At 37.7% G+C, this 15,627-nt stretch overlaps 1 protein-coding gene across 3 annotated transcripts; it reads right to left on the bottom strand.

Moving 5' to 3' along the window:
- Positions 1 to 1,129: 1,129 nt before the first annotated feature.
- Positions 1,130 to 15,331, bottom strand: SSBP1 (single stranded DNA binding protein 1). 3 transcript variants are annotated; one of them, XM_045565258.1, is made up of 8 exons: positions 15,185 to 15,331; positions 14,715 to 14,779; positions 11,628 to 11,688; positions 10,472 to 10,612; positions 10,174 to 10,261; positions 8,223 to 8,311; positions 4,923 to 4,996; positions 1,130 to 1,256 (listed from the first exon to the last, which is right to left on the bottom strand). In XM_045565258.1, exons 2-7 carry the CDS (start codon positions 14,736 to 14,738, stop codon positions 4,953 to 4,955), a joined length of 447 nt encoding a protein of 148 aa, XP_045421214.1. In that variant the 5' UTR covers positions 14,739 to 14,779; positions 15,185 to 15,331; the 3' UTR covers positions 1,130 to 1,256; positions 4,923 to 4,952. The 3 variants fall into 3 exon arrangements, with proteins under 3 accessions (XP_045421214.1, XP_045421213.1, XP_045421215.1); XM_045565257.1 differs by having other exon boundaries at positions 1,130 to 1,337; XM_045565259.1 differs by lacking the exon at positions 15,185 to 15,331 and adding an exon at positions 15,091 to 15,172 and having other exon boundaries at positions 1,130 to 1,337.
- Between the last annotated feature and the right edge of the window lie 296 nt (positions 15,332 to 15,627).

Raw genomic sequence — 15,627 nt, forward strand, 5'->3', positions numbered from 1 at the left:
ATTGTTATGCGTGATGAAAAATGGATTCTTTTTGACAGCTGCAAACATTCAGTACGATTGGATAACAAAGTGCTGAAACACAATCCAAAACTGAATATTCATCAAAAAAAAGCTAATGGCGTCTGGTGGTCCAGCGCTGGTATCATCCACTACAGCTTCACTGGCCAACTGATTACAGCGGATGTCTACTGCAACCAGTCGGATGAAATGATGAGGATGCTTGTGATTACTCAGCCAAATTTTGGTCAATAGAGACAGGCCAATCCTCTTGCAGGACCACCCAACACAAAAAACAACACCGCTCAAACTACAGCAGCTGGACTTGGAAACTCTCTGTCATCCACCCTATTGACCAGACCTTGCACCAACTGACTCCCACTTCTTCCAGGCTTTGGACCACTTCTTGCATGGAAAAATATTCAATTCTTAATAAGCTGTGGAAAATGCCTTTCGTGATTTCATCGCCACTCACTCTCCAAGCTTTGCTGCTGGCAATAAACAAGCTACTGTTAAGATGGTAAAACTGTGTCGACAGTTTAGGCACATACTTTGATTAATGGTACTGCTTCTTGTTTGAGATATAATAAACTTTTGATTCGAAATCGGACATTTCATATTTAATGACATAATATTTATGACAAAACCAGTTTAAAACAATTTAAAATAACTAGTTAATGATGCAATTAAAATTGTGTTGTACTTAGGATCCAGTCACTCTGCACGGGGAAGCCTCCCACCCGTTATCTAGTCTGCTGTGCTGCCAGGGGAAGCAAAAGGACAAAACTTCTATACTTAGCCTAAGAGTTCCTTTATTTAACAAGGAGCTATTAATTAAAGATCCTCACTAAGGGCTATAAGCAAAATTAAACAGTATTTATTTGATGAAAATATATGCTTATGTTCACTCTTTAAGGCTAATCACTAAGGTTTCATGTACTTTGTATGTCCCAGTTCCTTCCTCAAATTTAATGAGACAAAGGTTAAAAACCCTAAGGACTGTTAACTTCCACTTGCAGCAGAGGGTCACATAACACAAAGCAAAGAGTAAAGAGTTGATCATGTATTTGGAGACAAAGGCAAGAATGTGTGGTTTAGTAAGGATTAGGCTTAACTGCAAAACACAAATAAGTGTCTTAAACAAAGCAGAGGTTTATTTGTGGCTCCCAATGCAGTCTGTAGGCAGACTGTCCAGGACTGGAATGGTGGTGGTTCCACAGAGTGCAGCTTCTTCTATCTTCCATCCTAAAGATCGCCTCCTGGTCCAACATGGTGAGTGGAGATTCAACCATGAAATGTCCACATTTCAGACAAGAAAGAAAAAGGTGGGAGATGAGGGTCTGGAGAAGCAAAAGAGACAAGCTTTTGTCCCAACAGTTAGCTCATGTAAAAACCTTCCTGGAAGCATCACCAAATGACTTCTGCCTATAGCCTCTTGGCAACGTCCAACTACAAAGGAGAACAGGAACATAGTATTTGAGCTGTACACACTGTCACCTCCAGTAACATAGGGGTTCTATCAATATAGAAGGGATAATGGATACTGGGTAATACATTAATCATGTTTTTTATTTTCTGTATTTTATGAAGCTTTGACTCCTTGGTACCTTCCAGACTCAGAGAGGGGCTTCCCCTCCCAAGGTTAGCTAATTCCTAGAGTTAGCAAACAACTTGCCTGAGAACATGCCTTGATAAGCAAACTAAGCAATCCTGAGTCCATACCCCCCACCCACCTCCTTTTCTCAGCTTCCTACAGTCTAGGACACTATGCCCTAGCTTTCCATCGCCCCAAGGCCAGGTACTCGACAACTAGGGTCCTCCCCTCAGGACCCAGAGCCTGCTGAAATTATTCAAACTACCCAATCCTAAACTTGCTCAGCTTGCCTATTGTGCCTTATTCATTCCCTCCCCACGAAAAACACAACAAAGGCTCTGGCCCGTTCTGGTTTCCCCTTGGTCCTTCGGCCTCCTGACCGACCCTGGTGCTTCCCTGCACGGCCCTGCACGCAGATGGTGGGGAAAAATATATGAAAGATTTTCTTGTTCACATCCAGTACATGAAGTAGTATTAGCTGAAGGTGAATGAGTAGAGGAAGCCTGGCTCAAAATAACAGAAAGATTTATTTTCCCAAAATGAAAACAGTTTTATTTGTTTTTTTCTTATTGTAAAAGTAATACATGCTCAATGCTTTAAGAAAAAAATCAAAATAAATAAAAGCATAACGAAAATCACACATAATACCCCTAATTGTGACATTTTGATATTTCTCCTTCTAGACTTTTCTAAGCATATACTTAGTTATAACTTTTTTTTTTTTTTTTTGAGACAGAGTCCTCACTCTGTTGCCTAGACTAGAGTGCCGTGGCATCATCCTAGCTCACAGCAACCTCAAATTACTGGGCTCAAGCAATCCTACTGCCTCAGCCTCCTGAGTAGCTAGGACTACAGGCATGTGCCACCATGCTCGGCTAATTTTTCTTTCTTCTATATATTTTTAGTTGTCCAGTTAATTTCTTTCTATTTTTTTAGTAGAGACAGGGTCTCGCTCTTGCTCAGGCTGGTCTCAAAATCCTGAGCTCAAACGATCTGCCCGCCTCGGCCTCCCAGAGTGCTAGGATTACAGGCGTGAGCCACCACGCCCAGCCTAGTTATAACTTCTTTTTCAAAAATGGGATAATACCACACATGCTAGTTGACACTTTTTTCCTGCTTTTCTATGCATCACATTCACCTTTCCATTTGGATACGAAATCCCCAAATCAAAGTCACAGGGCAGTTTTCTGCAGGTTTATTTCCTAACACCATTACAACATCAAAAAGGGAAATGCAGGACCCACAACTTAGACTAGAAGACCCCTACAGTCCCTTACTGCTATCACATTTCACGAGTCCATTCTGTGCCTAGACTAGCTTAGGAGCAGCAGCAAGTTTCTCAGCAGATGGGGCTGTCTAGGAGGGGAGGGCAGAGCTTATGCTCTAGCAAATCTGACTGGTTTGGGGCCACTGGGTCCACCAGAACCATATGCATGCTGAGGACTCAACACTGCATACCAAACTCTGAGAATGCACTGCTGTCTCAGCTTCATAGCCTTTCAGGGACATAGAGGAAACCTCCAGTGGGAGAGTTTATAGGGGTCTCTCAGCTCAAGTGATCCTGCAGGACACACTCTTCTGCTCATGTGTCCTGAATTCAGAAACTGCTCTGGGTTGGTAATTAAGCTCTTTTGTTCACCATGTTATTTTCCCAAAGCACAAATTTATCACCTGTTTAAATAAGAATATTAATCTGTATAACCTCTTATGAAGTTTAAGGAGTATAAAAGCTCCCTTGCTGATGGAAGAAATAAAGAGTTGCTCAAAAGATAAATGCTATCTACTTTACAATTTTGCTTTAGGGATGTGGCATAAAGGAATAAGGACTACATCACCAGACAGTTTTAATGCGTGAACTTAGAGAGCAGAGTTAATATGCTGATTAGCAGTCCCAATTGCAGGAAAAAAGATGGCTGGTAGCAGAAAAGAGCAATGAATTTCCTACTGCTTCTGGGCAAGGAAAGGATAAAGCTAAGGAATTCTATCTTTCCTCAACCAAACTGCACTTCAAGTACAAAAAAGCCACTCAAGTATGTAGAAAATATGTTAACAAAAAGTCAAGGGCCTATAACATAGTGTGTGAATTCTAAACTGTTAGTCCAACATGACCTAAGCTATCATTAGCACCATACTCTCAGGCAGAGGGGTAGGACATGTAGCCTGGATAACAAATATATAGGATGGGCCAGAAGCCAAACTGGAGACAGATTGCCTAGATAGGATGAGGGACTTCTGCCATTTGAACAAAACAACCTGCTCAGTAGCAGCTAACCTCTGGAAAACTGCAGTAAATTAGCAGGCAGATCTGGGGAGGACTGATGCAAACCTTAAAAAGCAAAAGATGCATTGAAAAACTGAGTTTATTTTAGGTAATCTTTATTGGTAAGTTATCAGTATTCTAAAATGTCCTGACTCTTATAATAAAAGATTACATAATGATCTGTGTGTGTATGTGCATCAAGAGACCATGTGGAAAAATAAAAAGAAAATGCAATACCTGAGGCTCTAAGGGGAGGCACTGTCAAAGGCTGTTAAGAGAACACCCTTCCACCGTCCCCAATAGTTCTGGATAAGACTTTAAAAGGATATAGAAGAGGCACTTAGAAAGACAAAGAATAACAGAACCAAAGTCCCTGTGGCATGATCTGGAGATGAACTAGTAATATTTCACCTCATCATACGTCAGGTCCTTACTGCCGGCAAACTATGTATAAATGCTACTAGTAAAACTGTCCAAAAACAAAATATGTGAAGAAGGTAGGTTAAAGACATTTAGGTTAGACACTAACCACTGTTCAGCAACCCCTTTCAATTTGGGCTGAAGCTTAGTATCCCAATGGAATCATTCTGTCAACATTTACTGAGTGGTTATTCTGTGCCAAGCACCAGTTAGGGTGCAAGTACACAGAGAAGACTCAGTCCTTGCTTTCAAGTCTACAGGGCAAACAGGTAAGAAAATCAATACTGACAACCATGGGATAAATATCTGACATACAGTGATGCTTACTATATACTGAGGGGCTGAATCAATACTGTAATAGAAGAGCATATAAAAAACAAGGGGGCTTCCCATAGGACATTTATCCTTTTGCCATAACACAGACAGATGAATCTGAGAGCTCATTATTTTGTACACTTATACACAGAATATACCCCAAAAGCATAAACAACTAGTAAATGCCATAATAGATAGTAGCTACAGAGGTGATGCTGCAAAAAGGGTACAGGGAATGACAGGAAAAATATTATCATTCATTTATATAAAAGAGTATTTTAATTCTTATCTTTAGAAACTACAAAGACTATACATGATTTGGAATTGAGACTGTACCAAACAACGGCCAAAGAAGAATCGTCCATTCTACACCTTCTCTTTTGTCTGGTCACTCAGAAATATAATGTTATCTGTAAAGAAGGCAGAGTGTAATTATTATTTTCAGAACTCTTTCTCCATCTCATTTAATAATTCCACTATAATACATATATACTTTAGTGCTGTTCACTAAAAGGATTTTAGACAACTTTTCAAAATATTAAATAACTCTTGCTATGTTCATGAGAGGTATATGCAGTAGGCATAAATGGAGCTAAAAGTTGAGTTTTGCCTGTTTGTCCAACAATTCAGACCTTGTTAGAAGAGGTGGAATATTTTTTGTCTTCCCTAAAAACAAGATAAAGTCTTCTGAGAACTTTCTACATAAGAACTGGTCAAAAATTGCATGCTTGCAATGCTCAGACAGATCCCATGAAACCAGGCAGTAAGCCCGTATAGAAAAAGATCAAGGCATAGCATTCCACATGCTGGAGTTATGGAACAAACGACAGGGGTCCACATGTGGCCTTGTTATAGCTATGACAGATTTATTTATGTAAGTTTAAAAACTCATATAGAAAACACTTTATTTTTGAATCATAAAATAATAGCTTTTATATACCCATTCTTATGGAAATTTTTACTAATATTATAGAGTGAGCATTTTTATCCAAAAACATAAGACATTGCTCTTAAAATGCTGTTCCAGAGGGAGTTAGCTATGGATAAGCAAAGGAAGAGAAGCAGTAAAGTCATTCTGTGGTATCCATGGGGGATTGGTTCCAGGATTCCCATGGCTACCAAAATCCACGGATGCTCAAGTCTCTGGTATAAAATGGTATAATAGTTGCATATAATCTACACACATCCTCACATAGATTTTTAAATCATCTCTAGATTACTAATACCTAATATAATATAAATGCTATTAAACAGTTGTTATTATAACTGTATTGTTTTATTTGTATTATTCTTTATTGTTGTACTGTTACTTTTATTGCTTTCTTTTTTTCAAATATATTCAATCTGTGGTTGGTTTAATCCAAGGATGCAAAACCCACAGACACAGAGGAACAACTGCATTTCCTGCATAATTCCAAAAGATATAGATTCTTTTAACTATAAAATTACCCACAAAGGACTGAATATTTGTTTATAACAATAGTCTTCCAAAAATGAAATGTTTTGGTATAGAATGGTTACTTCAGAAGAGACTATTAGAACTGACATCACTATGGAAAAAGCCAAGAGTGCCATCCACTGGTGGTTATTTTTAAGTTACAGATATAATCCCTAGGAGAAAAAAATATGAGCTATAAAATAGATCAACCAAATTAAATTCTATTTTCCTCATTTCAAATGTCACTGAAGATCTATTCAGTTTTATGGTCAGTCATAAACCTATAGTTAACTGACCATGTTAGTGAAAACTGGTGACAAGAAAAAAACAAAATGGTAGATAATTTAAAATGTTTCTATTTGGCTTGGTTCATAACAACTCAACAATCTGAACAATCTAACATTTGCCCAAACACAAATGAGAGTAGGAAAATACCTACATTAGTTTTCAAGGTTAATATTCTTGCAAAGAAACTTATCAGTAAGAAAATATATGATTATTTATAACAAATTATAATTTATCAATATGGTCTAGTGATTAAGACATGAACTCTGCAGCACAGGGAAAAAGAAGATAAAGGAAAATCTGTCAATTAAAAGAGACAAGATATAAATAAACCATGTACTGTAAGGACGTTTATGAAGTAATCAATGAAATTTGAATGCTCAGATTTAGTAAAAAAACAATTACCAATAATTTCCTAATATTAGGTATGATAACAGCATGGTAGCATCTTTTAAAAAGATATCTATATCTTTTGGAGATAACTACTATAATTTAAGAATGAAATGACACAATGTCTGGACTCTGCTTCAAAAGAATCTAGGTGGAGGTAAAGTGGCTGGAAACAGAGATGAAATAATACCGACCATCAGCTGATAACTGAGGTGGCTAAATAGTGGGGGTTCATTTTACTATTCTCTCTCTTTTTATATATGTTTGACATTTTCCATAATAAAAAATTTTTAGATGATATTATCTAATTTTAACATAACTCAGAAGTTCATAAACATTGAGACATTAATAAAATTTATTTCATTCCCATCTACTTATTTATAAAAACAAGGTTTCTTAGTGTTTACATCCACAAAAGCAAACCAAAGAACAAAACTGAGGCTTAACAATGTCTAATTTTTGCAATTTATCCAAGAAATGAAAAAAGCACCATCTCATTAAAAGATATATGTCTGATAATATTTTAGTTTTTATATTTACACATTAAAATTGTTTGGGTCAATTAGGTACTAAAAACAACTTTAATGATAACCCAATAAGAAGAATTTGTCATAGACTTTAAATATCTAAAAATTTCTTTTATGTTTATATTTTTGTTACAGATAAATAAGATGAATAATAAACGATTCTCAACTATACAATATGTTATTATATCAAGTTACATTTCTGAGGAGAAAATGGAAATGGTAAAACAAGTTCAAAGAAAAAAGAATAATGTAAAATTTCCAAATGTCGAAGAGCTTGTTCATGCATTTTTTGTATGATGGTGGATATCAGATTGCATGGTATTTAGACTCCATTAATATATTTAAGAGTAACATAATTTTATATTGATAAAAATTTCTTAATGTCAACTTAAAGATATCCAAGGGGGTATATTATTTTCAAAGTTCTTGTAGAATTTTCAAAAGTTTAAAAAACTCTTCCCCAGGGGATATCTTCTTAATCTTCTTTTAGCTTTATATATCCATCTTTTCTATGTTGTATTCTATTTTAGAGAACATTAAAAATTTTTAACTTTCAAATAGAAGTTTCACCATATGGAGCACCCAACAGGTTCTGAATAAATCTTCAAATTTCTGAGGCCACTCACAAGAGTGTAACTCTAATGTGAGTGGCACGTGCTTCTCCCTGTTTAGGCCATGTCCTTCAAAGACACTAGATTTACATTTTTCTAATTCTCAACAGTAAGTACTAAAAGGGATAATTCAATTTTACACTCTACACAAAAGTTACTTGTGATCTAAAACTGTAAGTATTATTTTTAATTTTCTAAAGGAATAAATAACGTAGAAACTCTTGGCAAACAGAAAAGCCAGAGTTACAGAATACTTCTAGTGAATTGCCTTCATTTTCATAGCATCTGTACTGATAGTCCCAGTCCAGGTTATTTACAACATAGCCAAGCTTTTAAAAGACGGGGAAAAAAAAGAATAGCTATAATATTATCACAAGCTTCTTACCAGCTATGATCGTTGTTGCTTGTCGCCTCACATTATTTTTATCCATGTATTCACCATAGTCTACTTTCCCTTCCACATAAATTCGAGCCCTGATATAAATAAAATTAATATTTTTTAGTCAAGATTCTAATATGCTTTACAAGAGAGAGTCAGGTTAGAGTCGTAAGAGTATACACTTCTGGATAGAATATGGATAAAAGGATGAAATATATAATCATATATAAGCTCACTTTTGCTATCACTTCTCAAAGTTCAGAATTAGGAGAACTGAAACAGAATGTACAAACAGACTTGACACCTCCAAGCAAAAAGGACAATGTTTTCATCCTTCAGCTATTTATCTAATGGCAGTTAAAAAAAAAAAAAAACTATTCAAAGAACAATTCAGTGGCATCCTTTAAATTTCAAAGAGTGATTTCCTTGATCTTAGATTTTGGAGTCCCTAACAAATCTGATTTTCACTTATTTACCAATTCCTTTCTATAGTGACATTTATGACCTTATTTTCAAAGAACTTAGATTATTAAAATTCAAAACAGAGGTTTTCAGCTTAGTGTATCACTCAGAGTTAATTACTACAATTATTTCTATACTATCTAGAACTAGACAACCATACTATGATTTTAAAGGGTAGAAAATGACCATAACAGCACCAGTTTTCAGAGTCCACCACCACCAAAAAAGACAACAAAACTAGTGAAATGATCAGGTGCCAAAGAAAACACACAAACATACACACAAATAGATTCATCCATCAGTAGATGAAACTGCAAGTAGACACTTTCCTTGAAATATTCTATATGTGTTTGTATTTATGCACATATTCATACCTACATACATAAAGGGCAATGGAGATACATATGAAGAAAAGCTATGAAGTTATTGAAAATAGAAATTTTAGTCACTATTGAAATGATTTTTCAAAAAATGTTTTGACTATTTCTACAAAACAAGTAGATTTCTAAACATATTAACTATTAACACAACTGCTATTAAACACACCCTTCTACTCTATAAGTTTGGAAAAGACGTTTTTTTATACATACTCAATCCAAGTATTCTAAAAGGGAACTACTAAGCCTATAGAAAATTATCAAATATAAAATAACTGCTGTGAATATTACCATAATAACTCAATGTGTCAGGATTCAGACATTCCAGATCCTCCACTAAGGACATCATGTGGATGCCAAGAGACAAGACACCACTCTCAGAATCCCTGTCCACGGAGGCAAGGTAACTCCTAAAAGCCTGTGTTCCACTTACCCAAATGGCACTTAATACATTCTGCCTTCTCTCCTGCTTCATCTACTTCTATTTATGTACATGCTTTGCTTGCCCTAAATTGTAAGTTTTTAGGAGGCTAAAACCATGTTTACATACACAGGCTAAAACTTGTGAATTAGTCACACACATAGCAACATGCCATGCACAGTATCAAGGACTTAATAAACAAGTCAGGGAAAAAGGAGAAGTTACATGTTTTTGCCATGAGAACACCTGCTACCAGTTCTTTAAAACCACAGTCCCCAAACCCTGGGCCATGGACAGGTACCAGTCTGTGGCCTGTTAGGAACCAGGCCGCACAACAGGAGGTAGGCTGCTGGCTAGCTTCATCTGTATTTACAGCTGCTCCCCACTGCTTGCATCACCACCTGGGCTCTGCTTCCTGTCAGATCAGCAGCAGCATTAGATCCTTATAGCAGCACAAACCCTACTGTAGACTGCACATGCAAGGGATCTAGGTTTCGCGCTCCTTAGGAGAATCTAATGCCTGACGATCTGAGCTGCAGCTAAGACAGTGAATACCACTTCCCACCCCCCGACACACATCCCCAGCCCCCGTCAGTGGAAAAATTGTCTTCCATGAAACCAGTCCCTGGTGCCAAAAAGGTTGAGGACCACAGCTTTAAAGCATTGAATCAGTAAGATCCTTCCTTCTTCAACTTACCCCTTTTTCACATACTGATATGCCACATCTCTGAGGCCTGGCCGGAATACTGATATTCTGTGCCATGTTGTCTTTTGACTGACATCACCTAGATAACAGGAAATCTGGTTACAAATGCCAGCAGACAAAACAAATGCTAACAGACAACAAGCCCAGCAAAACCAGTGTCACACTTTCTAAGAACAGAACAGAATTAAAGACATACCTTGTCTAAAAGTAGCTTATCTCTAATTAGATTATTGGCAATAAATAATGTCTGTTTATTGATAAAATTAAAACTCCAATCTTTTCCACTCACCCATTTGGTATTCTTCACCATCCCCTGATCGCCACATCTCATTTGTTGCTAGAGAAAATATCGTGACTGGATTTTTTCCTTCCACTTGCCTCATCACAGGGTCCTGACCCACTCGCCCAAGTAACTGCACACGATTCAGGGCTGAAATGCAATGTAGAGATAAAATGACATTAGGAACCTGCTATGGACTGAATATTTGTACCCCCTCCAAGTCATATGTTGAAGCCCCACCTCCCAATGTGCTGGTACTTGGCCTGGGGGTGGGTGGGGAGGCCATTTAGGAGATAATTAGGCTTAAATGAGGTCATGAGGGTGAGGCCCCCATGATGGAATTAGTGTTGTTATAAGAAGAGGAGGAGACCAGAGCTTCTCTCTCTCTGCCATGTGAAAACACAGTAAGAAGGCCACCATCTACAAGCCAGGAAGAGAGCCCTCACCAAGAGCCCTATCATCCTGGCACCCTGATCTTGGGCTTCTGGCCTCTGGAACTGTGAAAAATAAATGATGGTATTTTGTTATAGCAGCCCTATTGATCATTAAAGAAATCCACACCTGAGTTTGAGAGAAATGTCCAGAAGATGAACAGCTATAAATACTACTTCAACTTCAATCTCTGTATTAAGCAAAACCCAAGTTCTACGAGATCAGAAAATACATTAAAGGGGTGAATAAAGGGAGAGTGGGAGGAAAAAAAAGGGACAAAATAGTCATACAGAAAGCAGCCCCACAAAACCAACTTTAAACTCTTTAATTGTTCTTTAAAATGTCTTTTTTAAATGTATGTGGAACTAAAAGAACAAATCTGAGATCTGAAAATCTTCATAAATACAAGAGAGTATTTGCGAAACAGTATCTTTCATAATCTCAGTGTAATATAACATAACCTTGGAGGACTGAGATAACCAAACATGACTCAAGGAAATTCTTACAGCTGGACAGTGATGACAAAATTGAACAGTAACTGCCTGATAAGGGCCCAATTTATACTAGGTACCTGTAGCCCGATGGGGCAAAGGCAAGATCTTAGGAGCAAACACAAGCCAAAGACATGATGATAACATAGTTAACTCAAACAACACACCTCTTCTACAGCACATTTGAGAATACTAGCACATTACTATAAATAACATTTTAAACTTAGAAATTAGCTACTTACATCTTTCAAGAACCAAACTGCTAGCTATTTCAGACTCATGTCTTACAAACTGATGAAGTACCTAAAGGGGAACAAAAGAATAACACGGTTTTAATTCGTTAAAGGCAAATGCAAACAGAAGATCTGTTCATATTCACTCACCATTTAGTGAGTAGTTCCTCTAAGTTCCAAAAGAGAAGAGAAGCTCTTCCCATGTTTTCCCAACACACAGTGCCAGAAGGACCAAGCAAACACTTTAAGAGCAGGTGACTGCAGAAGCCCAAAGGTACTAGACAGTATGCCCAAGCCTTAATTTCTATTCCTCTCCTGTTTCTTTTGTGGCAATCCTTCCAATTACAGCACTTCTGTTTGCCCACAAAAGGTAAAATCAAAACAGTACCACTTTCACAATAGAGTATGATAGTGATTATAATTCTAACCTTAACCTAAGGGTTGCTGCCAAATATTTTAAAAATCCAGCTTTCATTAGCAGGAGACACAGAAAGAAGCAAAAAATGCTACATACATTCAATAGACTAGACCAACTGCCCTTTTTTTTTAAAAATATAAACAACTGGTATATTATTTCGGTATTTCGGTTATAACTGGCTTTAAAAATTAAAAAATTTAAATTTATCTGAGTACAGATTTAGTCCTTCATTAGCCCAAAGGACAGCAGAAAGAGATCAATCCTTTAAAATTAATGCATCAATAAGTAGATTCATTAATTACATAAACAATGATCTAATAATTGTAAGATGTATGGAATAGCTGGGTGAGGGGGCTCACGTCTGTAATCCTAGTCCTCTGGGAGGCCGAGGCGGGTGGATCACTCGAGGTCAGGAGTTCGAGACCAGCCTGAGCGAGACCCTGTCTCTACTAAAAATAGAAATAAAAATTATCTGGACAACTAAAAATATATATAGAAAAAATTAGCCGGGCATGGTGGTGAATGCCTGTAGTCCCAGCTACTCGGGAGGCTGAGGCAGTAGGATCTCTTAAGCCCAGGAGTTTGAGGTTGCTGTGAGCTAGGCTGACTGACACCATGGCACTCACTCTAGCCCGGGCAACAAAGTGAGACTCTCTCTCAAAGAAAAAAAAAAAAAAAGATGTATGGAATACATGCAATGTCATTACTTAAGTCTCACTCTCAGCCATAAAGGATAGTTTAAAGAACAAAAAATAGGTTAAATTCCAACAAAATAATACATTCCTTCCACTAACGATGTGAATGCCCTTCTGAAAAAGCAAGAGGAACATATTCCAAAGTCAGACTCTCTGTGGATAAAACTCATAAAGTCTATGACACTGCTTTCCCCTGGCTGCTCCTTTGGAATTCATTAGGAATTAGGAGATACCTCGAATATGACTAGCCTAAAGTGTTTCACTTAAAAATAAGCAAAACGTGATGATAGATAATATCCACTTCATAAGGCTATTACAAAAATTAAACAACTTCTATAGTGAGCTTAGTCCAATGTAGGGTTCTATAAATATTTAATGAGAAATTTCATGCTTTCAATAGATTGAAAAAAGTCTAAGATAAACAGATTTGGTTCTTTGAATAAGTACAGAGATAAGATATCCAAGTCAAAGTCACATAGTCATCAGGAAAGGGTAGTCACTGCTACACAACAGCAGCACTTCATAACAGCAATCACTACTGAATACCAGCTAAGTGATTTATCTAGTATTAATTAATCCTAAAACTTTATCTATAAATTATGTCATCCCCACTTTAGAGCCAAGGAAATTAAGCCTCAAAGAATTAAGTAACTTGCCCAAGACCTACAGGCAGTAAGTGGCAAATCATTGTAAGAACCCAGGGTCCTCTGACACTAACGCTACTACTGCTTTTCCCACTGCCCTCCACTGCCTCCTTAAAGAGATTCTATTCGAGGGCTACAATAAAAATAGGAGTATATATCACTGAATTCAGGGTTCAGAGAGCTAACCATTCTATCAGAGAAATATTTTTCAGGAGCAGTATTGTTAATATAAAAAGCAGAACTCCACCAACCAATTAAACACCATTTCCCGAGGGTACCGTTGGCTATATAATCCTACCACTAAATTTTGGGGCAGAGGGTGGATAAGAAAATAAAGATATGAGTTACAACATACTACAAAATCAAACTGCTAACTAGTACCTGTGTCATGATTCTAGAAATGTACCAATTTGAGTGCTCAGACAAGCCAGAGCTCACAAATCTTACAGAATAACAAAATGTCTCATTTTGGGCACACAAAAATCAATACCTACTGGAGAAGAAATAGGGAAAGGATTATTTAACTTGGATAATTTTTAAAATCAAACTTTTAACTTTTTTATATTTGGTTTTAAAGACATTGTAATACTACAATATTTAAGTATTGCTAAGACAGTAGTAACTTTCATGTTTCACATTTCAATGCATAGAAAAGGTTAAAGGTACATACATATAGGTTAAAGTGGAGATCCAAGAATATATAATAAATTTAATTCAACTATAAAGTGAAGGAGGTGATGACAAACTTCACGGAGGAACTGACTCATCTTAGTCTTAACAGTAGGATGGGAAGTAGGAGAGAGGTGTTATAAAGGAGAATCTTTAGGAGTTGGTGCCCAAATGTGATAAGTGAGCAAAAATGATAGGTTTAAGGCTGGCTAGAGTAACTGGATGGAGGAGGAGCCAGACTGAGTGGAATGAGAAGGAATTTTAAACAGTGAATTTCTGGTGATGCTGAGACTTGAGGTGCTCTCCTCAGTATGGAGAGATGGCGGAGAGGAGCACTTAGTAACAGGTGGTAGATGATCAGGAAAGGAACCACGTGCCTTACAGAAAAATGCTGGAACAATGATTCTTATAGTTCTTAGATTACTAAAAACCTTCAATGCTCTCTAACAGATCTAAATACAAGTTACATTATTCCTATTACATATGTGAATAAATGCAAAAATTTTTTTGTTTTAGTGACATTATTTACACAGGCAAAATCTGTCCCTAACCCTCCATATCAAGTGGGTGGGTGAACTCTAAAGTCTTTTGCCCCTGCAGTCAAAAGCCTAAGAAATCTGATCACTAAGGGTGATAATATATCCAGGCATTAACACAGAAAAGTGACTACCTGCAACACAGGTCTTCGAAACATGGCTCCTCTTTTCTTTTCTTAGTCTAATCTTTACACTCTTCCTGAAGAAAAAAAATAAAGAAATATTACATCTTACAGCAAGAGCACAAGTTCACCAGTCCTAAATTCCTACCTGCATTCATGATTTTTATGCACTCCAATTTGCGACCACAACATACCAACGTCCCTGCACATTTGACGAGGAGCCCCCCACATAGTAAAGACTCATTAAATATTAGAGTCATGAAGAAACTTAAATCTGAAACCTGTTACTGCAAAAATTATTGCCTCCATCCCCGTTAACAAAGACCAAGTGACGCTGGAGACCCCCAAGCTCCCCAGCCCCACTGCCGGGAAAGGCGGGCGCCCTTACTCAAACGTGGCGCTCCCACCCAAGCACGTAGTGGAACTAGAAGGAAACCGCGCAGTCCTCTGCACGAGTGAGAAGGGAAGGACCAAACACCTACACAGCACCACGTCCCGACCCACGCAGGCGCACAAACACGACTAGAGCCCTTCCTTTCTTCCTTCTCCTGACGCTCTAGTCCTGACAGACCACCGCAAGAGGATCACTTCCGGCGCACGGAGCCGCAAGAATCGCGAGAGGAAGGAGGAAACAGAAAGTACGCACCGTGCGTCGCGGAAAGACTGCCGGCCGGCACCACGGGAAACACGCTCCCTTTTACTCGAAAGTTCCGGGAGCTTCTTCCGAGAGCCGGTGGATGGGTCAATGCCGCCAAGTGGTGAGTAGGCGGAGTTTCAAATGGAATGCACCTAACGAAATGCAACTATTTGATGGGTGACGGTTCCAGCTGGGCCCAGGAGGGGGCGAGGTAAGCGAAACAGAGAATACCTCCGCCTGGAGGAAAAACAGAAAACAAAACAAAAAGAAAAAAAATGGCCCAGGCCA

This window comes from Lemur catta, chromosome 11, assembly GCF_020740605.2.
Source record: "Lemur catta isolate mLemCat1 chromosome 11, mLemCat1.pri, whole genome shotgun sequence".
In the NCBI taxonomy this organism is placed as follows: domain Eukaryota; kingdom Metazoa; phylum Chordata; class Mammalia; order Primates; family Lemuridae; genus Lemur; species Lemur catta.

Excerpts from the sequence above, each read along its gene's own strand:
- SSBP1 (XM_045565258.1), bottom strand. The coding sequence starts at position 14,738 with ATGTTTCGAAGACCTGTGTTGCAG. Across the intron at positions 10,262-10,471 it reads TGGTGAAGAATACCAAATGG|GTGATGTCAGTCAAAAGACA; the intron begins GTGAGTGGAAAA and ends CCTGTTATCTAG. Across the intron at positions 4,997-8,222 it reads AGCAACAACGATCATAGCTG|ATAACATTATATTTCTGAGT; the intron begins GTAAGAAGCTTG and ends CCTTCTTTACAG.